The 26,963-nt window shown below is 46.9% G+C and overlaps 1 protein-coding gene across 1 annotated transcript in view; it reads left to right on the forward strand.

Annotated features, from left to right (window-relative positions):
* The first annotated feature begins 842 nt into the window (after positions 1 to 842).
* The window catches only part of GNAL (G protein subunit alpha L), a 49,849-nt gene continuing 23,728 nt past the window's right edge, over positions 843 to 26,963 (forward strand). The window contains exons 1-5 of the mRNA XM_055559042.1: positions 843 to 962; positions 1,520 to 1,763; positions 1,980 to 2,052; positions 2,722 to 2,776; positions 3,055 to 3,174. Of these exons, the coding sequence (XP_055415017.1) occupies positions 1,622 to 1,763; positions 1,980 to 2,052; positions 2,722 to 2,776; positions 3,055 to 3,174 (390 nt within the window). The 5' untranslated portion in view covers positions 843 to 962; positions 1,520 to 1,621. The remainder of the gene's footprint in view (positions 963 to 1,519; positions 1,764 to 1,979; positions 2,053 to 2,721; positions 2,777 to 3,054; positions 3,175 to 26,963) is intronic.

Here is a 26,963-nt window from a genome sequence, read left to right on the forward strand (position 1 = left end):
GGGGGGGGGAATTCAAGGACATGGTCGGGGGGAGGGGGAAGGAGTCTCCAGGAGAGTTAGAGAAGGTCAAGACCACAGTTCCTGGGGGAAGGCTGACCCCGGGGTCCACTGATGGCTCCGAGAGAGTATTTCAGTGAACAGTGGGTCAAAGCCCGACCGCAGGAGCTTAAGTGTGAACCGAGGTGGGGTGAACCGCCCGGGGCGGGGGGAGTCAGTCCTAGGTTTTAACTCGGAGCCCGTGGGCAGCAAGACATGGTGGGGTGGAAGTATGGCCTAGAGGGCCGTCGGTGTCAAAACGTCAGACTGGACGGAGTTGACGGTGTTTGTCCGCTGGAAGGAAAGCGCTGTAGATAAGGGAAGAAAGAGCGGGAAGCCGGGTGAGGCCCGCAGAGCGCTGGGCCCAGGAGGCCAGGCGTGGGGACCGCGAGGGAACGTCAGAGCTGGAGGGGGACTGGACAGCAGAGCCAACAGGAGCCCTGAGAGGAACTGGCGCGCGCTGCCAGGATCCCAAGCCTGGAGACGCACAGGGAGGTGATCCCCGGTTCCAGCAGCGAGGACGCCAAGCACGTCCAGTAGCGGGACGTCCAGCAGCGGGAGAGTGACCGGCTGGCACCCGCGCAACAGGTGGGAACGGGCAGCCGCCCTCACTGGTTCTGGCGGCGGAGCCAGGCTCGGGGCCACGGCGTCTTCCAGAAAAGTAGCCAAGCTGCTCAGAGCGCGCGGAGGAGAGCCGGGGGCGAGAGGCGGCGTGGGAGCGCTGGAACCGTCTAGAACGGGAACGAGGGGAGGCGGAGTGCCTGAGCCCGCCACGGACCCTCCCCCTGATAGAATATGCATGATCCAGCACGAGGCCTCGCCCGCCGCGAGCCGGAGGCGGTGCGGGATCGCGGGAGCGCACGCCCAGACCCAGAGCCGCTGGGGCTGCGAAGGAGCCGCGCGCGCCGCGTCCGGACCGCACGCGGGTGAGCCTCCGCGGTTCCCTTTGAGGGCGGCCGCCACCCTTCCAGATCCCAGGACCCCCTACCCCGCCGCCCTGAGTCGGCTCCTTTTCCCCGCCGCGAGGAGGCCTCAGGGGCTCGGAGCTGGGATGGGGCGCGGATGGCCAACAGGTGCCCACAGTCACTGGCGGGGACCCGGCGCGCACCGTCCCACCGCGCCTTGCTCGGCCGCCACCGGCGGGGCCCAGGCACCCGGCAGAGAGCCCATGCTCCGGTCCCCCTAGGCGTTCCCCAGCAGCTCATCGGGCGCGAGCAGCCGGGCGCGCGGAGAGGGGCGCGCGGGGCGCGGGGAGGGCCAGCGCCACCCGTCCGGCTCCGGAGGACCGGCTCTCTCCGCCTTGTCTCCGCTTACTGCTGTTTATCCAGCAGATCATTCTAAACAATTGTCTTTAAAAAGCAGTTGGCTCCGCGCGTCTTCTTTGCGTTCTCTGAGTTGGGAGCTCGCGGTGGGCACGGGGAGGGAGAAGAAACGCCTACTCTGGTCGGAAAACACCGAGAGACCGGAACGTCTCTTTCAACAGCGAGGAAGAGAGGCCGCCGCAGGGTCTACACACACCTACAGCTGTCTGCCGCCTTTTGTGCAAATTCCTAACCGTGCCTGAGGTCCACGCGAGCGGGCAGGCATGGGGTGTTTAGGCAACAGCAAGACGTCTGAAGACCAGGGCGTCGATGAAAAGGAGCGGCGCGAGGCCAACAAGAAGATCGAGAAGCAGTTGCAAAAGGAGCGGCTGGCTTACAAAGCGACTCACCGCCTACTGCTGCTGGGTAAGGCCGTGGGGTGCGCGGCGGCGCCTGGCCAGAGCGGAGCGCACGGCCTGCGGCTCATAGAGGGCCGGACTGCGAGGCCAGCGCCCCCGCCGACAGCGAGCGCGCGCCTGAAGACGCCCGCGCGCGGGCAGGACGCTTGTGCGTCTCTGGTGGCGGGAGAGATGGCCACGGTCTCCAGCCCCCGGTCACAGCGTTCTCTCTGTGTGTTTTCAGGGGCTGGTGAGTCTGGGAAAAGCACTATCGTCAAGCAAATGAGGATCCTGCACGTCAACGGATTTAATCCAGAGTAAGGAATGACCCATTCCGGGTTTGCTTCCCAACCACATGCAAACTTTGTCCCTTCTCTCCCGGCCTCCCCAAAAATGTTCTCTCTAAACAGTTAATTTGATCTTTGAGTCAGCCTTTAAGGACAGAAAATATAGACGCGAGTTGTTGAATTTGGCATATTTAAGCAAATCCTTCCTCTGGTGGTGCCTACATCAAAATATTTACTTAACAAAGTATGACTTATTAGATACTCGAGGTATTGATCTGTGTTATTACTATTGCTCTGATCTCACTTAATGTGTCAATATATACTTCTCCCTGTGTCTGCATCTATTTCAATTCAACATATGGATAGATTCAAATAAGATATGTTTGCAAGTGTAGCCCTGTATTTTTGGTAACAGTAGCCATGACCATTTTACCTTGTTATGTTTAACCTGTGTGGTTGTCTAGAGCTAGAGTCTGTGGTGCATCCCTTCAAATTTATTTAGAGTCCAAACCAGTAAAGGTAGGTATTTTTCTTGCCCAGATTGAAAAAAAAGAAACAACTTTTCACTATTGTCCTGGGGCTAATGTTGAAGTCTAGTGGTACTATGTTAGCCCCACTGCATCTGGGAATCTAAAGCTTCATTCAGCATTCAACCAGCTGTGCAGAAAGTTAATTAATAACCATTCTCTTTTCACACAGAGAGAAGAAACAGAAAATTCTGGACATCCGGAAAAACGTTAAGGATGCTATTGTGGTAAGGATTTTGTTTTGTTTTTGGACAAGCTGTGCAGCATGAGGGATCTTACTTCCCCTACCAGAGATTGAACCCATGCCTCCTGATTTGGGAGCATTGGTGCCTCAAATACTGGACCATCAGGGAAGTCCCAGGAATTTCCTAAATATTTGTTCAGTGAAAAGGTTGTGTCCTCTGCTCCCTCAAACAGTATACACAGAAATCACAGACTAGATTATCACACATGGAGCCGAAGTGGTGTATTTATCCATACATTCTTTTCCTTCATTCCACTGTAGACAATTGTGTCGGCAATGAGTACCATAATTCCCCCCGTTCCACTGGCCAACCCGGAAAACCAGTTTCGATCAGACTATATCAAGAGCATTGCCCCCATCACTGACTTTGAATATTCCCAGGTAAGTAAATCCTTACTGAAGTATTTTAAACGGTGCAAGATGGAACAGTTGTTAACCAGGTGGCTTACTGAGAACCAGTGTTAATGCTATTTCATTATTGACTTTCTTCAAAATTCTAGCTCTCTGCCTGGGAGAAGTGCTTCCTTCTGGACCAAAATATTAACATGTGTTAAAAATAGTAATAAAGACAATAAGATTGTAAGAGATGTTTTAATGAGCATGTTGGTGCGTGTGATGATCAGGAAGACAGCATACCTCTAAGAAATACTGGTGGTGCTTTTACCCCTGCGTATTTCTAAATCAACAATTACGCCGTTTCCCAGATAACAGAAGAGTAAAAATTGTTTGAGCAGAAGTGCTTTATGGTATGTGATCATACCCTTGGGAGTAAGAGAATAGAACCCAGTTTACTCTTAAGATGGGGGTTCCTCAGCTCACGTGAGGGGCGCAGACCAGATGTAGGTCACACCTGGATCACTTCTGAATGTCGACTGTCTCCTGGGAAAATGTAATTCCTTTTATGTCCGCAGAATTTTGGGCTGCTTTTTTGATCACTTAGATAGCACTGTTGCTTATGTGAGAGGGTGATGTGAATATGAGTTTTCTCTTGCTTGGTGGACATACGTTTCTTTAAAATACTGTTGTTTGGTCATTTGATGTAGCATGTTTCAAAGAAGAAAATATTTCTTCAGTTTGTCAGAAAATCAATTTTTTTAGTTGTGCCAGAAGAGTGTGTGTGGGTGTACCCCCATCCCCAAAAAAAACAACAACAGTATTTCAAAGTTCCCTCTGCCTGGCATGGTGGCCTTGAGACGTTTTTCATTCTCAGCACTCTCTTTTCCGAGGAAAGCTGACATGGGAGGCTCTGTGTAAGACAGATGGGCCCATGTGCATCCCCCTCCCCGCCCCCTTCAGTAGAACACAATTGCCCCATAGGCTCTGTGTCCAGATGGCGGATAAGAATTACTTTTTAAAGCTTTTTACTGCATCCTCTCACGTGACGTTTGTTACTGATAAGCATTCCAACATAGCCAATGAAACCCCTAGAATTTCTAAGAAGACAAAGGTAGCGATGGCAAACCACCTAGAAAAAGTGACTGCGGCGTCTGGCATGGCAGGCACGCTGTTGTTTACTTAACTGTGTCTTTAACTGGATGTCGTGGAGGGGAGGTGTCAAGGAAACGATAGGGGACAAAGCTGGGCTTCAGCCTACTGGAGCCTGGGTCCTCCTAGCGCGCTACGATGGCTTACATACTAGAAAAGTCCCCCAGAACTGCAGGCTCCTAACTGAAATCAGGTGTTCTCAATCCCCTTCAGACTTACTTATTTATAGATATGCATTTGAGTTCTAAATTTTGTCCTGCATGTTCATCTAAAAGTAATCACGAAACACCTTCTGTGTGGTTCTGATGAAAGGAGACGTTATTCTCAGCATATAATGAGAAATTAACATCAAGATGGATTGATCTGTCATATTTTCTTCTGCTCATGACGAACACACACGTGACAAGGCCGCCCAGATTCCATCTGATATCCTAAAACAGTAACACCCGTGTGGGTTACTAAGGAACCCAAAGCACCTAATTTGCAAATGTGTTTTTGAGCTATAGAACTATTTTTAATAATAAAAAAATAAAACTCGAGAAACCATTTGCACTGAAGACATATTTTCATATAGGTATGTTGAAGCCATTGTGAAATGATGGTCATAATTAACTGTCATTAAAATAAAAGAGCATTGGGAACCAGCTAATGCAGATGGAATTGTAATGCTTTTTCAGAAGCAAAACTTTTTTTTTTTTGGTAGTTTTTAAGCCTACATTCTGTTGTCATACTGGGTCTCTGTGCCAAATAAGATTATATTTACAATTGAGCCAGCACTTACATAAAAAAGGAAATCAGTGTCTAATATTAACTTTCTTCCTGAAAATTCTGTTTTATTTTAATGTGCATACAGGTTTCAGTAATGTTTATTCTGTAGTGCTCTGAAATATTCATTATTTGTACTATTAGATTGAATAGTTCTTGAATTTATGTTCTGATGAGCCTCATGTTAAGGCAAATGTGATGGCAAACGGTGATGTTAAGGCAAATGTCTGACATATACTAATAACACTTGGTTCATTTGAAGACAATTAACTTTTGTTTAAAGAACATATCCATTTTAAAAACTATAACAGTAGTGCTAAATCAAATATTTTAATAGTAAACATAACACGAATTTACTAAATCTAGTACTTTCAGATTAAATCCTTGAGAAAATCTTTCTGTGTCACAGTCCAATTCCTTGATGGTCTTAAGTTTGTTTCCCTATAGATCTAGAATAATTTCTGAACCAAATATTTCCTATCATTAAAAATTAATTTCAGAGTTATTTAATTTAAGAAGGAAAAATTAGAAGAAAGTTGGAGTTTCTTGTTCATTATTAAGAATTTGAGATTCTGCATAAGGTTACTGTTTATAATGAAAAGTCTAGAGTATCTCAGAGGGTCCTGAGAATTTCCTCTAAGAATGTCATGCCTGGGTTTACTCTTCACCTTAGACTCCTGAGTGAATCTCGGTTGAACCCTTGTTGTTCAGTCGTGGCCAACTCTTTGCGACTCCATGAACAGCCCTAATGTTGTAACAGGAAGAGGAGTGAGGCTGGCTAGTGGCCTGCCCAGCAGAGGGTGCCTGGGGAGGTCAGGGCGAGCACTGGAGGCTCTCAGGCCTGGTCTGTCCCCACCTGGGAGAGATTGGAACCTCTGAGAGGGGAGACCTGAGTGTTGCATCACTGTCGCTCTGGCTGTGGGTGGAACAGGTCCTGGGGAGGGAGAGGTGAAGTGGGAGAACCATCTCAGAGGCACCTGGAACAGTCCAGACGGAGACACCGGGAAGTCTGGAATGGACAGCTCACTGGCCACTGCCTGTTCACAGTGCTTTGCTCATGAGCACCCGTCCACATGGCCTCGACCCCTTCACTGGCCAGTCTGCACAGGAAGTGGTAGGAGACACAGGCCAGGTGGTGGGCATGACAGAACATGCACTATTTGATCACTTACAAAGTAGAACAATACTGCAATTGCTCCACCAAAACTCTTAGCACAATACCAGACAATTAGTGTGCCAAGTTGCTCAGTTGTGTCTGACTCTTTGCAACCCCATGGACTGTAGTCCGCCAGGCTCCTCTGTCCATGGGATTTTCCAGGCAAGAATACTGGTGTGGGTTGCCATGCCCTTCTTAGAGGATCTTCCCGACCCAGGGATCAAACCTGCGTCTCTTCTGACTCCTGCATTGGCAGACAGGTTCTTTACCACTAGTGCCACCTGGGAAGCCCGTAGAGAATCAGTGATGAATTAAACTGGAGTATTAATTGGTTTGTTTGGTGTTTTATTCCCAAAATGTGGGTATTATATTAGCTCCCTTAAAGGTGTGTTTTGCTAGCATTTCTAAGGGCTGGTGGATAAGTGAGACTTAGTGAGCAATCTAAGAGCAGTCAGGTAAGTCAGGGCTCTGTTGTCATCACCCGTCTCCTAAATGGATGTTTATCACAAGTCCTCCTCCAGAGGATCTTCCCAACCCAGGGATCAAACCTGAGTCTCCTGCATTGCAGGCAGATGCTTTAACATCTGAGCCACCAGGGAAGCCCTGCTGCTGCTGCTGCTGCTGCTGCTGCTGCTGCTGCTAAGTCACTTCAGTCATGTCCAACTCTGTGCGACCCCTGGTGGGCAGCCCACCAGGCTCCCCAGTCCCTGGGATTCTCCAGGCAAGAACACTGGAGTGGGTTGCCATTTCCTTCTCCAATGCATGAAAGTGAAAAGTGAAAGTGAAGTCGCTCAGTCATGTCCGACTCCTAGCGACCCCATGGACTGCAGCCCACCAGGCCCCTCCGTCCATGGGATTTTCCAGGCAAGAGTACTGGAGTGGGGTACCATTGCCTTCTCCGGGGAAGCCCTGGGCAGAGTCAAAAATATTATATTCTGCAGAAAATATTTTGATCTGGGATAAATTTATAGTTTATAGTAAAAATGTAAAGAAAAACAAAAGTGGGATGTTAAAATACATAAGAGTCTATCAGAAACAATTTTCTCTTCCTTGGTTTTCCTCTTGTTTTGGCGGTGTCGGTCTGCTGGTTTGATATCAGTGAAAACAAGGCCTCAGCTCCTGAAGCCTTCAGGCCATGTCCTGAATCCGACGATCACAATGTCTGTGTTATCCTCCCAGCCCTCGTCGGGGATAGGAGCTCAGAGGAGGTGGTTGACTGCTCCAGAGTCAGAGTTCAGGACTGGAGCCCAGTGGCCTGGCTCCAAAGCCTGCCATGTGGCCTTCCTGGGCTCCAGAATTGCCAGTCCACCCCCATCACCGGGTCAGCCTGGTTTCAGCCGCAGGCGAAGAGGCATAGTCAGGCCAGGTGCAGCCCCTTGAAACAGCCTGGCAAGAGGAAGTTTCCCAGAAGAGCAGGGTGGTCTCTGGAGTCACTGGGGTCAACCTCCAGCATGCCGGAGACAGTCAGCTCTGGCGGCCACTGCTTTCTCTTAGGAGCAAAAATGCAAGTGATTGAAAATGAAACTTTGGGAATTACTGGGTCATTCACTCATTCAAGTAGAATTTCCCAGAGGCCTCTTAGGTGAAGGGTAGGGTGACCTGGAAACAGGAACATCCCAGTGACCAGGACGCAGATCTGCCCCAGAGAACAGTTTATCCATCAAACTCTTGCTGCAAGTTGGCCACTTTCATGGGACATTCTTGCAGCTTTGTTCGTCCCATTGCATCATATTTGCAGACATTTACCTGTGCAGTCAATTAATTAATCAAGATGAAAAATATCAATGAGGGATTATTTTTCCACTCCCTTGAAGAAGTGTTATGCAGCTTCCTGAGCTGGTCAAAGTCACCTCTGATAGCCTGTTGTTGAACTAAATAGGCCATTAGAACGTGGATATCACCCCATTAGGGCCTCTTCCCAGCTTTTGGTTTATACTCTTCCCCAGGATCCCAGATAGCCTGTGTTACATTACTTGGATGTAGTATAAAAATATCTCTGTGGTAAGTTTCTATTTTAAATTTTTGTAGCTTCTTATACTGTGATATCTGGCATTACTCTGTCGGGTCTTGAATCCAGTCCCTTAAGTAGAGGCATTCTTGTGTTGTCACATCTGTGCGCTTCTCTCCAGGTATTTATCCTTATAGGCTATTAGGATGTGTTTGAATCCTATTACACAAGGCCATCTTTCAGAGAAAATGTATAAAAAGTTTTTATTATGTCCCTGATAGTTTATAAAGGATACTTTTTTTTGTCAAATTTAAGATGTGCTAACTCTGGGACTTGAAATATTTTAAGGTCTTCAAAAAAAAATTCAGTGCCAGTGGGAACCTCTTTGGCCCTTGAAAATAATATAGTGCAGCCATAAAGAGATATAAACTGTTTGGCCTCTCTCCAAACAGTTTTTAGGATTATTCCAGCCAGCCCCAGTGAATTGGGGTGCAGCAGAATGAACCCAGATCTGATGGACTCAAACCAGTTCTTGGCAGGACACAGCCTTTTAGCCGACTTGCCTTTGAATTTTCCCATCTGTAAAATGGGGACAGTAGTATCAGCCTCATGGCATTACTTGAGAATGAGTCGTATCCAGTGAGAAAGCTTGGGAATTTAAAGACCAGAACAGCCATGAATCATTATGGTTATTACCGTTGACCAAGTACAAATGCGAGAACCAGAAAGGAACTTTAGTTAAAATAAAAATGTGCTGAAAATCCAATTTGACGTATATATTTTTGCCAACCCTCCCTCCTGGCCCAGAAGACATGGGTCACCCCCAGGCCTAAGCAACCGATGACAGGTGTTACTCCCAAGTGTCTTTCCTTTTAATCAACTCAGAGCCTGGGACCACAGGATTAATATTCTACAAGTTCCATTTTATTTTTTTATACTTTTATTTATTTATTTATTTGGCTGCTCTTGGTCTTAGTCGTGGCATGTGGGATCTAGTTCCCAGACCAGGGATTGAACCCGGGTCCCCTGCATTTAGAGCTCAGAGTCCCAGATAGTCTGGACCACCAGGAAAGTCCCCTACAAGTTCCATTTTAAGTATCAACCAGTGAATGACTAAAACTTCTCAGGGCTTTTTATGGTTGCTTCAAATTTAGATTTACGTGTAGGGAAAATATGTTTTCTTTCTCATTATCAACATTTCCTCTTATAGGCATCTTTTCAACATCACATCCATGTCCACTGCAGATAAAGCATCTCTTGACCTGTGCATAAGAAACTGGACTCAGGAATGCCTAACCGTTGAGTGCAGCTCTGAGTAGCTCTGAAGGGTCCTTTGTGTCACCCAAGCCAGGGAGACCAACCCAGGGCTGAGGGAACCTTATCACTCTGCACCTTTAAAGTGTGGAATTTCTGAAACTGCCATGTGTCTTATAATAGATACGCACATTTAATGTGACAGCATTCTCCTCCCATACACCCCCTCACCCCCCAGAATCTATTATTAAAACTGTAGTACATCCAGAGTGGAAGAAATACAGCATTTTGTAGGAAATTAAACATCATATTGCTTCAAAAAAAAGAAAAGAGCAGTTGTAGACATGTTTTTGGCTAATTGCATAATTCTTTAAAAAAAACCATCATTTTACATAATGAACAAATTACTGAGTTCTTTGAAGATAAACCTTGTCCTTGTATACCACCAAGGACTGAAAAGATGTATTTGATCATAACGGGAAGGAGATTCTGAGCTGCACACAGTAGACTCATCCAAGTACCAGATCTTTTGTTCTTCATGCTGCCATTTTTGAGGAACACCTATGAGATTTATGGCTACTGCCAGAGGGGCAGAGATTACAATGGATTTCAAGATTATTTGTTTTAATTAATAAAATTAGTGTTGTCGTTAGGAACGTGTAACAGGAAACATAGTGGCCCAGTTGTTGGAACCAAAGGCTGGAACAGCCCAAATGCCCATCCGTAGGACATGGACTCAGACCCTGCGGGGACCCGTGAGAGACGGGTGCAGCATCAGTGGACTCCACGCGCACCTCGACATGGGTGGGTTTCCGTGTGTTGATGCTGAACCAACTGAAAAGATGGAAGTTTATGTGAAGAACAACACCATTCTATGACTTTCAGAAACAAGCAGAAGTAAGGACTGTGCTGTTTCAGCACACATACTGGGTTGGCCAAAAAGTTCATTTGGGCTTTTCATAAGATGTTATGCAAAAACCCAAACAAACTTTTTGAGCAACCCAATATATTTGTGATGATTTCTGTAAAAGAGAAAAGAATGAGCATCGCAGTGTTCGGGGCAACAGAGAGGAAGCAGGAGAGACATGTGGAATGTTCTGGTATGGGGGACAGAGGGGGTGCAGTGTTTTCACTGTGTTATAGACAAACACAAAGCAAAGCAAAAGAGGACTCGTGAGGACCAGTGATGAGCTGCCTCACCCCCCCAGTTCTGGCCACCTGCGGTCCACAGTAAAGATAAATTGGAGTTTTCTAATTTCAGTTCAGTTCAGTCGCTCAGTCATGTCCTACTCTTTGTGACCCCATGGACTGCAGCACACCAGGCTTCCCTGTCCATCACCAACTCCCAGAGCTTACTCAAACTCATGTCCATCGAGTTGGTGATGCCATCCAACCATCTCATCCTCTGTTGTCCCCTTCTCCTCCTGCATTCAGTCTTTCCCAGCATTGGGTTCTTTCCAGTGAGTCAGTTCTTCGAATCAGGTGGCCAAAGTATTGGAGTTTCTGCTTCAGCATCAGTCCTTCCAATGAATATTCAGGACTGATTTCCTTTAGGATTGACTGGTTTGATCTTGCAGCCCAAGGGACTCTCAGAGTCTTCTCCAACACCACAGTTCAAAAGCATCAATTCTTTGGCGCTCAGCTTTCTTTATAGTCCAACTCGCACATCCATACATGACTACTGGAAAAACCATAGCTTTGGCTGGATGGACCTTTGTTGGCAAAGTAATGTCTCTGCTTTTTAATATGCTATCTAGGTTGGTCATAGCTTTTCTTCCAAGGAGCAAGCATATTCATAATTAGAAGATAATAAATTTTCTAATTTATTAGCCTGTATTCTTTGTGCCCTGCTCCCTCTCAGAGGGAAGTTTACGAGATGATCTCAAAGGGGTCGTGTGAGCAAAATGCCTGATAAAGAAAATCCTGAACCTTGAGGATTTTACTGGGACTTGCATTTCTTGTGATAGAGGATGATGCTGTGAGATTCACTGGCACAACATGGTTAAGGTGCTTCCTCATGAAGACAGGCTCCGAGTGTGCAGGAGACACGGTGGGAGATAAATCCCTGCATGCTGGAGTAACTGTCCTTCCAGGAGCTCCATGTCACATCCTGGCAGTCACTCTTGTGGTTAATGGGACACTAATTCCAGAAGCTGATGCTGTCCCCTTCCTTTTTTATTATGAGTATTATAAGCCAGGTGATTTTGAAAGTATTTTAAACTTTCAACATTCCTGAGCCGGAGGCCGCCCACCCCTTCCCGGCAGCCACACTCCCTGTGCCTCAGTGTGTCCGTCTCTAGAATGAGCATAACAGCGCTCCCTCCTCCCCGACCTCTGTGCAGATTGAGTTGAGTGAGTCAGTATATGCAGAAAGCTGGGCTCCACATTTGCTGTACTCTACTCCCGAATAGCTGTGCAGAAGAGAAGTGTTTTTTAATCAAATGTTTGTTATGTGTCTGCAAAGCCAAAACACTCTGCTGATTTCAGAGTGGCTGCGTCACCATATGAAACCACGGCCAGCCCTATCTCAGTTAGCACGCCCTCCACGCCACACTGACCACACACAGGAAGTAAAGGTGTAATGAGAGCCACGGATGTAAACCACATGTGTAATTTTACCCCCAAGCAGCCACGTTTTTACAAAATGAAAAGAAACAAGTGAAGTTTAACAATATGTTTTACTTAACGTGATTTACCCCATGTATTCTTGTAACATACGATCTCCAGAAGCTATTTATGAGATATTTTAATCATCTTTTTTCTTAGTCTTTAAGTTCTGTTGTGCACTGCACATGTCCAGACATCTCACGCTGATGAAGCCACATGCCAGGTGCCCAAGGACCCCATCACCGTGGCTGCCGCTGCAGACAGTTGGGGCTGGACCAGAGGCTGGGGCAGAGGAAACAGAGGTTTCTTCTCTGCCAGCCTGCATGGTGGTGCTGTGGCAGGTGCAGGCCACTGGCTGTTCATTGGGCCTCCCCGAGCCCACGCTGCAACCCTGATGTCCATGTGGCTGTCAGAGACCAGGCTGGCGGGGAGGGACAACCCCTGAGGAGGGGGCCTGGCCTGGCCCTGGCAGCGTATGTCCTCCTTGACAAGTAGGCACCACCCCGTTCACCCTCCCAGTGCTGACCAGAGCTGCTTCTCTTATAGAGCCTCCTCTGCCACACTTCTCTGTCTGCAAGTTGGGCAGTCGGGGACATGTCCACCACTTGGCATGGCCCTGACCATCTCCCAGCCTCTCTGTCTCCCGTGTTGTCCACCGTCGCCTGTCTCAGGGACAGTCAGCCACGTGGCCCTTGTCCATGTCTGTAGGTGGATTGCCAGTGGCCAGGTCTGGTTTACCTGTGAGACCTGCCTTTCCACACCTGTTGTGATGGAAAGCGCTGCACGCCCCGCACTGTTGTGTGTACGCATGTCCTTCTGGACACCACAGCCAAGGAAGAGCCACGCCGTCTGGATCGCTCAAGCAGAGGCAGATTGTGCGACTTTGTTCTTTTCATTGTCACTTATGCATGCGCTTTTTTAGGGCATTGAGTAATTCACTGAAAACATACAAATTAGCATTGTACTTGTGAGCCACAAAATTGGCTCTGGTCTGTGTGTGTTTAGAAAAGGCTGTGTTATGAATCTGAATAGGATACATGGTTGGGGGGGATTCCTTTTCAGCTCAGTGGGGAGAAAAGCCAGTTCCCAGTTCCTGAGCCTTAAAGGAACTCACTGTGCTGTTCAGTTGGATTGTGAGAGTGAGCGGGGCTGGGTGTCTGTCCAGGAGGGAGTCAGAGACGTGGGAGAAAGTGAGTGACTCACAGTGTGCAGAGAATTCGAGTGTGGAAACAGGGGATGAGCAAGAAGCATTACTCAGTCGCTACTATTTAAAACTGGGGCCCAGAAGACAGTGAGCACATGGTGTTTGCAGAGAGAAAGTTCCAGATATTGTAGCATCGTTAGTCTCTCCAGAGTCTGAAATTGCTGTGATTCATACTTTCTGTCTCTCCCGTGCTTAGTTATTGTCCCTTATCAGCCATTTGAAAGGAGATCTTTCTTTCCCAGCTTCAGTTCACCAAAGGCTTCCAGATCATTCTTTTTGCCCCAGTGGGATTTGGAGATCAAGTCTAGAAGGAAAGTGTGTGCTCAGTCGCTCAGTCGTGTCTGACTCTTTGTGATTCCATCAACTGTAGCCACCAGGCTCCTCTGTCCATGGGATTCTCCATGCAAGACTACTGAAGTGGGGTGCCCTTCTCTTCTCCAGGGCATCTTCCCAACCCAGGGATTGAACCTGGGTCTCCTACATTGCAGGCAGATTCTTTACCATCTGAGAGGAGAGCTTGGGTAGGTTGACCTGGCTTTTGCGGGCTCCCCTGGCTTCATCCCGGGGAAGCTCCTTCCAGATGCTAAAAGTGGAGGGGGTGGGGAGGAGGCATTCTGGGACAGGTAGGGGGCTGGGCTGCTCCAGGGCAAATCTGTGTGCCTGGAGCCACCCAACGGGTAGAACACGTGGCAGTGGTACATGTTAGCATTCTGACGATCCGAGGAAACAGGGTGCTGGGCTGTGCTTAGAGGTGCCAGCTTGGGTGCCAAGGTGCTTCCACCCCAGCCCAGCACCAGCCAGCGAGGACCCATGGAGCACCTTGTTCCCAAGGAGTTCCTCACCCAGACTTTCCAAGGGTTTTCTTTTTCTCTCTCGAGCATACAATTCATCATCTTAGGTAAAAGGAGTCAATTGCATTGTTTCTGTTTTGTCTTGGTTTTCTTGCCACATGTCTTTCTTGAATTGGATCCACGTCATCATATGTAAGGCCATAAGGGGTGATTCTGACCAGAGACCCGGACTGAGTCCCCCTCTAGCAAAATATCAGGCGGTGTCGGCCCTGAAGGGGTTACAGCGCCTGCTCCTCCGGCTGAGCCCCGTGTTGAGCTGTTATTGAATCTTGAAAGATTTCCACCCACCTCCCGCCCACTCTGCTGGCAAGTGAAAGACGTTTGAATTCGTTTCTCAAGGGAGAAAATGATTAAAGTGAAAGAAAATGACTGTTCCCTGTTCTGAAAAGGAGAGGGGAGAGGGGGCTGTGACCCTCCCATGCTGCTCTGTACCTAGGGAGAGCGGGATGGGGTGTCAGGAGCATCCGCCCCGGAAACCAGGCAGAGGAAGCCGGTCCCAGCTGCCTTGCGTGCCTGGTCGGCTCAGAATCCAAGGTCCTGAAACAGAGCAGGGGCTGCACGACTCAGAGACCCCCAATAACTGAAATGCAGGAGGGAGAGTGTAGGGGAAGGAAGGGAAACTCAGTTGATGTCTCCGCCCCTTGAGCCCTAGAACCACCAATGGAAATGAATCTGATTTGGGGTCCCATCTGAATGAGAAGTAATGGTACTTTCACACATGACTCATGATTGTATGGTCCTGATGGTCCTCACACATCTCCATTTAAATCTTTTGTATTTAATGAGCATCATTTTATAATTCGTTAGTTCAGCTCGCCTTTTTGCATCTCTTGCACCCTTTTGCAAGCTAATGAAACTATTCAGGCTGTGTTCATGGAGCCCCAGCTGTGCTTGGAGCATCCGATTAAGGGCTCAGGGAGTGGAGTTGAGATTTCTAAAATAATCCCTGTTCTCAGGCTCATGGTCTAAAAAGTAGAAAGATGAGACCAGCACGCATGAAAAGCTGCAGATCAAAAGATCCTAGGATTTCACCAAATCCTAGACTAAAATTGTCTCTGTGTGCATGCTAAGCCGCTTCAGTCATGTCCAACTCTTTGCAACCCAATAGACTGTAGCCCGCCAGGCTCCTCTGTCCATGGAATTCTCCAGGCAAGAATACTGAAGTGGGTAGCTATTCCCTTCTCCAGGGGAACCTCCCGATCCAGGGATTGAAGTTGAGTCTCCTGCATTGCAGGCAGATCCTTTACCACCGTCTGAACCACCAGGGAAGCCCAAGTATGAATGTGCTTATATATATAGAAGACTTTGGCATCATTGGGCAGCCTCATTAACTAACAAACGCTCAACCTGAATGGGTGGTTTCCTGTGTTGGTGATCACGTGCCTCAGTCAGTTTTTATGTGGTGACTTTCTTGTGTGTACTTGGCAAGCTCAATGGGCTCGTGGGCCCATGCACAGGGCCAGCTCTTCAACAGGAAAGGCAGAGAGGGTGGATAGGGCCCCTAGTCCCACTGTCTTCCACAGACTTTCCTCTTTATCTCCTACTGCCCCAGTAAATAACTCTGATCAAACCCTGAGCCAACCCCATAATCAAGCCTTCGAGCTCTGAAGCAGCCTGAGAACTTGGCGGCCCCGAGGTCTAGGCATTATTCCCAGATCAGCATCTCAGGATCATCTAGGGAGCTTTTAAAGCAAGATCCCTCTGCCTGCCCTCAGAGACTTTGAGTAGGAACTCTCCGGGGAAGGTCCGAGGAATCTGTGTATTTGAAAAGCTCCTTGAGGTTTCCCCTGCGCCCTCAGGTAGAGATGGGCTCCTGTGTGGTTCTCAGCCCTGGGTGGGCCCAGCTGTGGCAGTGGACTTGCAATGCCTCCTAATCTCAGGATATGGGGGCTGCTGGGCATAAATGTAGCTATACTTCACCATCACAGTGATAACTGCACTTTCCTGTAGGTATTTTTACATTTACAATTCAGGATAGGTCTTGATTCATTCAAAGTCAGCAACAGCATTTTTGCTTGAAGACAGAATGTGTGATAAATATGAAGAATTGGTCATAATGAGGGCTTGACGCCTCTCCCATTAGGACACCTGCGCCCCCTTGAGTGGGTGGTCCAGCCCTGGGCAGGGTGGCCTGAGCCTCCTCGGCCTGTCCTTCTGCTCCCACCCCTGCCAGACCTATGGGGACACAAGTGGATTGCACATCAGGGCTTCCCTGGTGGCTCAATGGTAAAGAATCTGCCTGCAGTGCGGGAGACCCAGGTTTGATTCCTGAGTCAGGAAGATCCCCTGATGCAGGAATGGCTACCCATTCCAGTATTCTTTCTTGGGAAATCCCATGGACACAGGAGCCTGGCGGGCTACAGTCTATGGGGTTGCAAAGAGTCAAGACAAAACTGAGTGACTAACATTTTTATTTTTCACTTTCAATTTGAATAGAAAATAAGGAAGAAAGATAGAAGGACTCAGGTCACTGATGAGAACATGAGAAGAAAATTCTAGGAAAACAAGTTCAAGGTTTCAGTTTACTAGAGATGGAAAAGGGCCCAGGAAAGGTGTTCTTTTCTAAAATATAGTGAGATGCCGCATGTATTCAAGGTCAAAAAATTAAAGTGGGGAATGGTTTTTAATGGTGTGACTAGAATCACTGAGTGGAGTGTGGGGGCAGGGGGCTCACCCTGGGCCCTCACCTCTATGCCTGGGACAGGAGAGACCTCCAGGACAGTTGTCATGGCTCTGATTCCCGCTGTGACATCACTGAGTCCCTGGAGGGGGATGTTTACCAGCTGGATTCTCTGCATCCTGGTGCAGATCCTTCAGGATTCCTGACTCTGAGTGAATCTTCGCTCTACGCAGGCCGGGGGGGCGGTGCCTGTGGGGGTGAATCCTCAACTCCATGTGGTGCGGGGGGCATGTGAGGATGGGTGAGCCTGTTTGGCCTTGATCTATGAGACCCCTGGGCATTTATTATCGTGTCCAACTCTGTGGTTTGCAGCCTGTTGGTTTTTCTATCAAAACTGTTTCAGTGCTTCGTCAAAGGAAGGGAAGGACCACTCAGGATGCACAGAGCAAGGTGCCCTGAGGGAAAGGGTGCTGTGTCCCTTTAGTGCTGGGAAGGGCAGCTCAGGGTCAGAGGCTGGCTGGACCCAGTAGCCATGCCTGGGACCCTAACAAGGGTTTCCAGGAGAGCGAACAGGGCCAGCAAGGTGTTTTTCTGTAGCCATAGCAGAGCCGTAGACACCCAGGCGGGAGGGGGTCCCAGAGGAGCCATGAGGGACCCGAAGTGCCTTCCCAGCAGAAGGCTGATTATCAAGAGATCACGCTTGTTTGTTTGAAACAAATGAGCTGATTTCTCTCCTGGGTGTTTTTCTTGGTAAAACATTTTAACAGCTTTCAGAAAAAAAGAAATCAGAAGCCTATAACCAACACCACACAATCTAAATAAGATGCTACCCCTGTATTGTATCCCCTCCCCCAAGTAGTATTACCTCCCCCACGTAATACCCATCCCCTGGATAATATCCCCTCCCTCATGTAGTATCCCCCTTTCCCATGCAAGGAAATCAGAGACTAGATTTTCTTGTTGGGGGGTGATGGCAATACACGGACGCATGTATAGAGCACATGACCCACTTGGATAAGACGTCATTGTTAGAGAGCACCCAGGTTAGCTTGCAGGTGTCACTGAGACTTGGTGGCTCCCTGGTTTTGCGTCTCCCACCCAGTCAGTGAAGCCACCCTGTTCTAGGCTCCTGACTGTTACCACCTTCATCGCTCAGGTCCTACAAGTTCTTTGAGTTTAATTCCCCCTCCTTTGGAGACCTCTCCAATCTGCTCTGAAATGGATCATCTCTCCCTTTCCTGAACTCCTGCAGCTTTCACTTCCCTGTGGCTCTAGCTCTGGTCGTTGTATTATGCCCAGTACTTACTGCCCTTCATTGTTAACTAGTTATTCAGTGTCTCAGTCATTTTGTGTTAATTTCTTGGGACCAGGAGTCGTGGCTCATTCTGGTGGTCCCTGTCCTCAGCTCCTCACTGGGTCCTGGGGATATTATCCACATAGTTTCAAGCTCCTTGAGGACAGGGCCACCTCCACACTCACCGCAGTCTCCCAGCCCCCAACACAGAACCTGGCACAGAAATGGAACTCAGTAAATATTTGGTAAATGCTTGGTTGATTGTTGGCCCTCAGGAAATACTTTGGCTATGATGACAAATTTTGAGGGAGAAGGTTATCCTTGTTTTACAATATCTTTGACAGACCATTATCACAGTGAACATTCCATGCAAGATTGTTGAGAGTTCACTTGTGGGAGAATGAATGTGAAAGTTGCTCAGTCGTGTTCACCTCTTTGCGATCCCATGGACTGTAGCCTGCCAAGATCCTCCATCCATGGGATTTTCCACACAAGAATACTGGAGTGGGTTGCCATTTCCTTCTCCGTGGGAGAGAGAACAGGACAAAAAATTTTAATATAACTTAGTAAGGACTTGTTATAGTATTGAAATATGTCATTTTCCAACAAAAATTCATGTGAATTTGAGAAATAACCTAGGTTGAACTAAACCTACAATATGCATAACCTCACACCACACACAGAAGTTAACGCAAAATGGACCAATGGCCTAAATCTAAGAGTTAAAACCATCAAATGCTTAGAAGAAAATATAGGCATACATCTTCATGACTTTGGATTTGATAGTGATTTCTTAGATGTGACACCAGAAACTCAATCAACAAAAGAAAAAATAAACACATTGGACTTGATCAAAATTTAAAATGTTTATGGGACTCCCCTGGTGGTCCAGTGGTTAAGACTCCATGCTTCCACTGCAGGGCATGCAGGTACAATCCCTGGTGGGGGAACTAAAATCCCATGTGCTACAAGGTGTGGCCAATAAAAGAAGAAAAAACGAGGAAACAATGGAAACAGTGACAGGTTTTATTTTCTTGGGCCCCAAATCACTGCGGACAGTGACTGCAGCCACAAAATTAAAAGATGGTTGCTCTTTGGAAGAAAAGCTATGACAAACCTGCTGCTGCTGCTTCTAAGTCGCTTCAGTCATGTCCAACTCTGTGCAACCCCAGAGACGGCAGCCCACCAGGTTCCCCCGTCCCTGGGATTCTCCAGGCAAGAACACTGGAGTGGGTTGCCATTTCCTTCTCTGCATATTAAAAAGCAGAGACATCACTTTACCAACAAAGGTCCATGGAGTGAAAGCTATGGTTTTTCCAGTAGTCGTGTACGGATGTGAGAGTTGGACCATAAACAAGGCTGAGTGCTGAAGAATTGATGCTTTCGAACTGTAGTATTGGAGAAGACTCTTGAGAACCCCTTGGACTGCAAGGAGATCAAACCAGTCAATCCTAAAGGAAATCAGTCCTGAATATTTATTGGAAGGACTGATGCTGAAGCTGAAGCTCCCATACTTTGTCCACCTGATGCAAAGAGCCAGCTCATTGGAAAAGACCCTGATGCCAAAAAAGATTGAGGGCAGGAGGAGAAGGGGACAACAGAGGACAACATGTTTGGATACTATCACTGACTCAATGGACATGAGTTTGAACAAACTCCAGGAGATGGTGAAGGCAGGGTAGCTGAAGTCTATGGGGTCACAAGGAGTCAAGCATGACTAAGCGACTGAACAACAACCATCTGTGTTCAAGTTTAAATCAGAATCACATTCAAGAGCTAGATGAGAGTGAAAACTTTGTCACACAGGCCTCACTGCTCAACTCCGTTAAGGTTGTTGTCTTTCAGTTGCTAAGGCATGTCCGACTCTCTGTGACCCTGTGGATTGCAGCACATCAGGCTTCCTTGTCCTTCACTATCTCCTGGGGTTTGCTCACATTCATGTTCTTTGAGTTAGGATGCCATCCAACCATCTTATCCTCTGCCACCCCCTTTTCCTCCTGCCTTCAGTCTTTCCCAGCATCAGGGTCTTCTCCAGCGAGTCAGCTCTTCACATCAGGTGGCCAAAGTATTGGAGCTTCAGCATCAATGCTTCCAATGAATAAATGTTTAATATAGCTATTAAGTACTGAGATTAATTAAGCATGATGAATCAAAAGTTCCAACTCAATAGCTCTTGTAAAATGGTTCTACACATTTCTCTTGGGAAAGGAGGCCTTCTCCTAGGTATACACCCAAGAGAGTTAAAAACACACATTTCCACAAATATTTGTACAGGAACGTTCATAGCAGCGCTGTTCACAACAGCCGAACAGTGCAGCAACCGAATGTCCATCAAAGGATGAGTGGATGAACACATGTGGTCTGTCCACACGGTGGGATCTTATTTGGTTAAAAGCAGAATGAAGCACTGACCCATGTTACAGACTTGAAAACTTGTTAAATGAAACAAGCCTAACAAAAAGCCACATATTGTATGAAGTCCATTTGTGTGAAATGTCCAGAACAGGCAGGTCGGTGGAGACAGGAGGTGGACTCATTGTTCAGGGGCAGAGGGAGGTGAGAAAGAGGAGTGACTGCTCCTGGGTACAGGGTTTCTTTGAGGTGATGTGTGTGTGTGCTCAGTTGTGTTCCGACTCTTTGCAATCCCATGGACTTTAGCCTGCTAGGCTCTTCTCTCCATGGAATTCTCCAGGCAAGAATACTGGAGTGGGTTGCCATTTATTTATCCAGGGGATCTTCCCAACCCGGGGTTCAAACCTGCATCTCTTAAGTCTTCTGCATTGGCAGACGGATTCTTTACCAGTGATGGACGCCTTCTAAAGGTGATCATGGTGATGGGTGCACAACTCCACAATTAACTAAAAACCAGATTTGTACACTGTAAATGGGTCAACTGTATGGTATGTGCATTAAAGGTCAATAAAATGGCTCCATTAAAAATAGAAAGAGGGAAAATACAAAACTCAGAATCAGAGAGTCCCAGAACTGGAAGAAATCTTAAAGATGATCTCTCGCAAATTCACGAGTGCAGAATGTCAAGGTCTCTGGTTCTCTGGGCAGTTTTCTTTCCCTTTTGTGTCAGATGCCAGATTCTCAGCTGGTGCAGAATTGCAGAGATCAGCAGTGCCTTTGAGATCTGTTATTTTGTGGAAACATGAGTCCCCTAATCCCTCCAGAAATGCACCAAGGGTGTCGTGTTTCCTCATAGCTATTGTTTCCTCTCACAGAGGCTGCATGGTCCTACTGAGGACACCCTCAACCTGTTGTGGGTGCCTGGTACATGTGTCGCTTAGTTAATTACAAACAGCCCACTTAGTAACTGGGGATCCTGGGCCCCCGCCCCCAGCCTGCTCCCCATCCTCCTCCCCACCCCCTGGCAGTCTGCAGGACAGAAGAGCCTGGCGGGCTACAGTCCATGGCGTCGTGAAGAGTTGGACACAGAGTGACTGAGCATGCATTCACTGTTCATCTTCATCTGCTATGGTCCTTTGTATACATGCATTATAGATTGTATCCACGACCCTGGGGACCCTCGCCAGTGTGGAGACTTGGGGGCTTGGCTCCCAGGCGCCTTTTCACGGGGCTGCACATGTTCTCCTAAGAAGGCTCAGCCCTTGTTTCTAGAAAATGGCTGCAGTTCTGTTCAGCCAGCCCCACCCCTCCCCTGCTGTAAGTCAGGAGTCTGGGGCCTTGCAGGGTCTGGGAGCTGGGGTGCCGCTCAGCCCAATAGCACTGCCCTCGGGGCTCCTGTCCTGAGGGCCCATTCTTGCCACCATAGCCAGCCTCATGCCAGTGACCTGGACACGCCCCGCCCCATGTTCAGAACCCGTGCCCCCTCCGCAGCAGCTGGTGATGCCTTGTATCAGTGGGTGTCCTCAAGCCTGCACGGCCTCCTGTTCCCTGCCATGTTCTCCTGTCCGGGCCTTTTGGCACCTGGCAGTCTAGTCACAATGCTGCCAGATCTGCACCCTTGAGTTCAGGTCCTGTCCTGGTGCCCGGAGCCAAGGACTCCCAAGCCTTCCCCCGGCAGCACTTCACAGGCCAGTCCTCAACTTCGCGCCAAGTCTGTCCTCCCTGTGCCACCCCCACCTTCTGGTTTTATCTTCCCACCACTCTCTCACCACCCCCTCCTGCCCCACCCCTCACAGGCACATCCTCACCCACTTCCTCCACCTGTCGGCCACGTGTTCCAGCAGCTGCCCAGAAAGACTGCCCTGTCCCCGGGGAACAGGGTACAGTGGCCAGAGCAAAGGAGCCCTCCCACCCCACCAGGCCAGAACCCAGGCCCTCCGATACTAGAATCCACGATCAAATGTTGTCTTAGGATTCCTTGTTAGGCTCCTCTATTATGTCCTACACTAAAGTTTCCCCAAATACATATGTATCTAATTCTGTGGGAATGCAGCAAACACCCTTTTACAGACATTTGCTTTAATCTCTTCCCAAAAGTGGGCCTTCTTCTTCCTCTTTGCCTCTCAGCACGTAAAGCAGACAGGACTCAGAGTGACTAAGAGACCAAGAATAATACCTCCAGGTGTTGCATAATCAAGTTGACACCACGGAGAACTTTGGGGAGACAACTTGACAGAGCCTGTCTGGAAGTAAAGACCAAAGTCGTGATTCTTTAGTGTCTTACCCCTAATGAAAATACATAATTATTTTATCTCTGTTCCCACACAAATAAGTTTCTCCCATGAGTCTCTTTGGCATGCTTCAAGTGCACGAGAATTAGGATTTTAGAGAGAGAATCTCAGGTATAAGAGTGGGAGTATTGTGAACGAGAAAAATCAAAAGCTAAGAAATTAATTTTATGGGAAAGAATACTTTAAGGAAAATTATATGTTCCCATCACAATGAGGTAGATTTATTTAACTGTACTGTGGGTCATGGATCTTATTGCTAAAACTTTATACTTATCAGTTTTGTGAGACTATAATTTTGAAACAAAAGGTAGAGAGTCCTTAGACAAATCTTACTGGGCATTTTTTTTGTTTGGCTGCATCAGGTCTTAGTTGTGGTTTGCAGGCTTAGTTGCTCTGCAGTATGTGAGATCTGAGTTCCCGAACCAGGGGTTGAACCTATGTCTCCTGCTTTGGTAGGAGGATTCTTAACCACTGGACCACCAGGGAAGTCCCTTACTATATCTTTAAAAAAAAAAAAAACCTTCATGCGAGACAACAAAAAAGACACAGATGTATAGAACAGTCTTTTGAACTCTGTGGGAGAGGGAGAGGGTGGGATGATTTGGGAGAATGGCATTGAAACATGTATAATATCATATAAGAAACAAACCACCAGACCAGGTTCGATGCAGGATACAGGATGCTTGGGGCTGGTGCACTGGGATGACCCAGAGGGATGGTATGGGGAGGGAGGTGGGAGGGGGGTTCAGGATTGGGAACACATGTACACCCGTGGCAGATTCATGTTGATGTATGGCAAAACCAATACAATATTGTAAAGTAATTAGCCTCCAATTAAAATAAATAAATTAAAAAAATTAAGAATAGAAAAATAAATAAATAAATAAATAAACCTTTAAACCAAGTGCAGCCTGGCCACTGTGGTTAGCAAAGGCCCCTTTGGCTCAGTCACTCTGCACTTTGGAACCACAGCGAGTTCTGATGCTGCCCCAGACCTTGTTGAGTCATGCTTCAGGGAAAAAGAGGCTAAAGCTACATGGGTAATTCTGTGTTCAGCTACACAGGAAGGAAGTGAAAGCCTCTGGAAGTCATACATGAAATTAACAAGGTTGTAGGATACAGGATCAAATATAGAAATTAACTGTATTTCTTTCTGTATTTCTTTGTACTAACCATGAATAATTCCAAAAATGATGTTTTAAAAAGAATACACCTTCAAAATAACACCAAAAATCTACTTAGGCAAGAAGTCTAACAAACGATGTAGAAAATGTGGTACACTGAAAACTAGGAAACATTACTGAGAGAAAATAAGACATAAATAAACAGATATACCATGTTCATGGATAGAAAGTTCATTACTATTAAGATAGCATTCTCCCCAAAGTAGCCTAGAAACACGGTGCAACTCCAGCCAAGGTACCAGCAGCTTTTCTCTAGAAACTGACAGGCCCATTCTCAGATGTATGTGGAAACTCAGAAGGCCAAGAATATTTTACTCTTATAAAGAAAATAAAACAGTACTAAGAAGACATACATCTCAATTTTTAATGGGAAAAATATCTGAACAGATACTTCAAAAATAAGACATGCAAGTGGGCAACCATCACGTGAAAAGATGTCCACCATCACTGGTCATTGGGGAGATGCAAACTAAAGCCACAGCCAGATGCCAGCATGCATCCATTCAGTTCAGTTCAGTTCAGTTCAGTCGCTCAGTAGTGTCCAACTCTTTGCGACTCCATGAATCGCAGCACGCCAGGCCTCCCTGTCCATCACCAACTCCCAGACTTCACTCAGACTCACATCCATCGAGTCAGTGATGCCATCCAGCCATCTCATTCCCTGTCATCCCCTTCTCCTCCTGCCCCCAATCCCTCCCAGCATCAGAGTCTTTTCCAAGGAGTCAACTCTTTGCAATGAGGTGGCCAAAGTACTGGAGTTTCAGCTTTAGCATCATTCCTTCCAAAGAAATCCTAGGGCTGATCTGCTTCAGAATGGATTGGTTGGATCTCCTTGCAGTCCAAGGGACTCTCAAGAGTCTTCTCCAACACCACATTTCAAAAGCATCAATTCTTTGGCGCTCAGCTTTCTTCATAGTCCAACTCTCACATCCATACATGACCACTGGAAGAACCATAGCCTTGACTAGACAGACCTTTGTTGGCAAAGTAATCTCTCTGCCTTTCAATATGCTATCTAGGTTGGTCATAACTTTCTTCCAAGGAGTAAGTGTCTTTTAATTTCATGGCTGCAGTCACCATCTCCAGTGATTTTGGAGCCCAAAAAAATAAAGTCTGCCACTGTTTCCACTGTCTCCCCATCTATTTCCCATGAAGTGATGGGACCAGATGCCATGATCTTCATTTTCTGAATGTTGAGTTTTAAGCCAACTTTTTCACTCTCCTCTTTCACCTTCATCAAGAGACTTTTTAGTTCCTCTTCACTTTCTGCCATAAGGGTGGTGTCATCTGCATATCTGAGGTTATTGATATTTCTCCTGGCAATCTTGATTCCAGCTTGTGCTTCTTCCAGCCCAGCGTTTCTCATGATGTACTCTGCATAGAAGTTAAATAAGCAGGGTGACAATATACAGCCTTGACGAACTCCTTTTTCTATTTGGAACCAGTCTGTTGTTCCATGTCCAGTTCTAACTGTTGCTTCCTGACCTGCATACAGATTTCTCAAGAGGCAGGTCAGGTGGTCTGGTATTCCCATCTCTTTCAGAATTTTCCAGTTTATTGTGATCACACAGTCAAAGGCTTTGGCATAGTCAATAAAGCAGAAATAGATGTTTTTTCTGGAACTCTCTTGCTTTTTTGATGATCCAGCAGATGTTGGCAATTTTATCTCTGGTTCCTCTGCCTTTTCTAAAACCTTCTTGAACATCTGGAAGTTCACGGTTCATGTATTGCTGAAACCTGGCTTGGAGAATTTTGAGCATTACTTTGCTAGCGTGTGAGATGAGTGCAATTGTGCAGTAGTTTGAGCATTCTTTGGCATTGCCTTTCTTTGGGATTGGAATGAAAACTGACCTTTACCAGTCCTGTGGCCACTGCTGAGTTTTCCAAATTTGCTGGCATATTGAGTGCAGTACTTTCACAGCATCATCTTTCAGGATTTGAAATAGCTCAACTGGAATTCCATCACTTCCACTAGCTTTGTTCGTAGTGATGCTTCCTAAGGCCCAGTTGACTTCACATTCCAGGATGTCTGGCTCTAGGTGAGTGATCACACCATCGTGATTATCTGGGTCATGAAGATCCTTTTTGTACAGTTCTTCTGTTTATTCTTGCCACCTCTTCTTAATATCTTCTGCTTCTGTTAGGTCCATACCGTTTATCAAGCCCATCTTTGCATGAAATGTTCCCTTGTTATCTTTAATTTTCTTGAAGAGATCTCTAGTCTTTCCCATTCTGTTGTTTTCCTCTATTTCTTTGCATTGATCGCTGAGGAAGGCTTTCTTATCTCTTCTTGCTATTCTTTGGAACTCTGCATTCAGATGCTTACATCTTTCCTTTTCTCCTTTGCTTTTCACTTCTCTTCTTTTCACAGCTATTTGTAAGGCCTCCCCAGACAGCCATTTTGCTTGCATTTCTTTTCCATGGGGATGGTCTTTATCCCTGTCCTGTACAATGTCACAAACTTAATTCCATAGTTCATCAGGCACTCTGTCTATCAGATCTAGTCCTTTAAATCTATTTCTCACTTCCACTGTATAATCATAAGGGATTTGATTTAGGTCATATCTGAATGGTCTAGTGGTTTTCCCTACTTTCTTCAATTTAAGTCTGAATTTGGCAATAAGGAGTTCATGATCTGAGCCACAGTCAGCTCCTGGTCTTGTTTTTGTTGACTGTATAGAGCTTCTCCATCTTTGGCTGCAAAGAATATAATCAATCTGATTTCAGTGTTGACCATCTGGTGATGTCCAAGTGTAGAGTCTTCTCTTGTGTTGTTGGAAGAGGGTTTTTGCTATGACCAGTGCATTTTCTTGGCAAAACTCTATTAATCTTTGCCCTGCTTCATTCCGTATTCCAAGGCCAAATTTGCCTGTTACTCCAGGTGTTTCTTGACTTCCTACTTTTGCATTCCAGTCCCCTATAATGAAAAGGACATCTTTTTTGGATGTTAGTTCTAAAAGGTCTTGTAGGTCTTCATAGAACCGTTCAACTTCAGCTTCTTCAGTGTTACTGGTTGGGGCATATACTTGGATTACTGTGATACTGAATGGTTTGCCTTGGAAACGAAGAGAAATCATTCTGTCATTTTTGAGATTGCATCCAACTACTGCATTTCGAACTCTTGTTGACCATGATGGCTTCATGAGTTCACTTACATTA

Source organism: Bubalus kerabau, chromosome 21 (assembly GCF_029407905.1).
Source record: "Bubalus kerabau isolate K-KA32 ecotype Philippines breed swamp buffalo chromosome 21, PCC_UOA_SB_1v2, whole genome shotgun sequence".
NCBI lineage: Eukaryota > Metazoa > Chordata > Mammalia > Artiodactyla > Bovidae > Bubalus > Bubalus kerabau.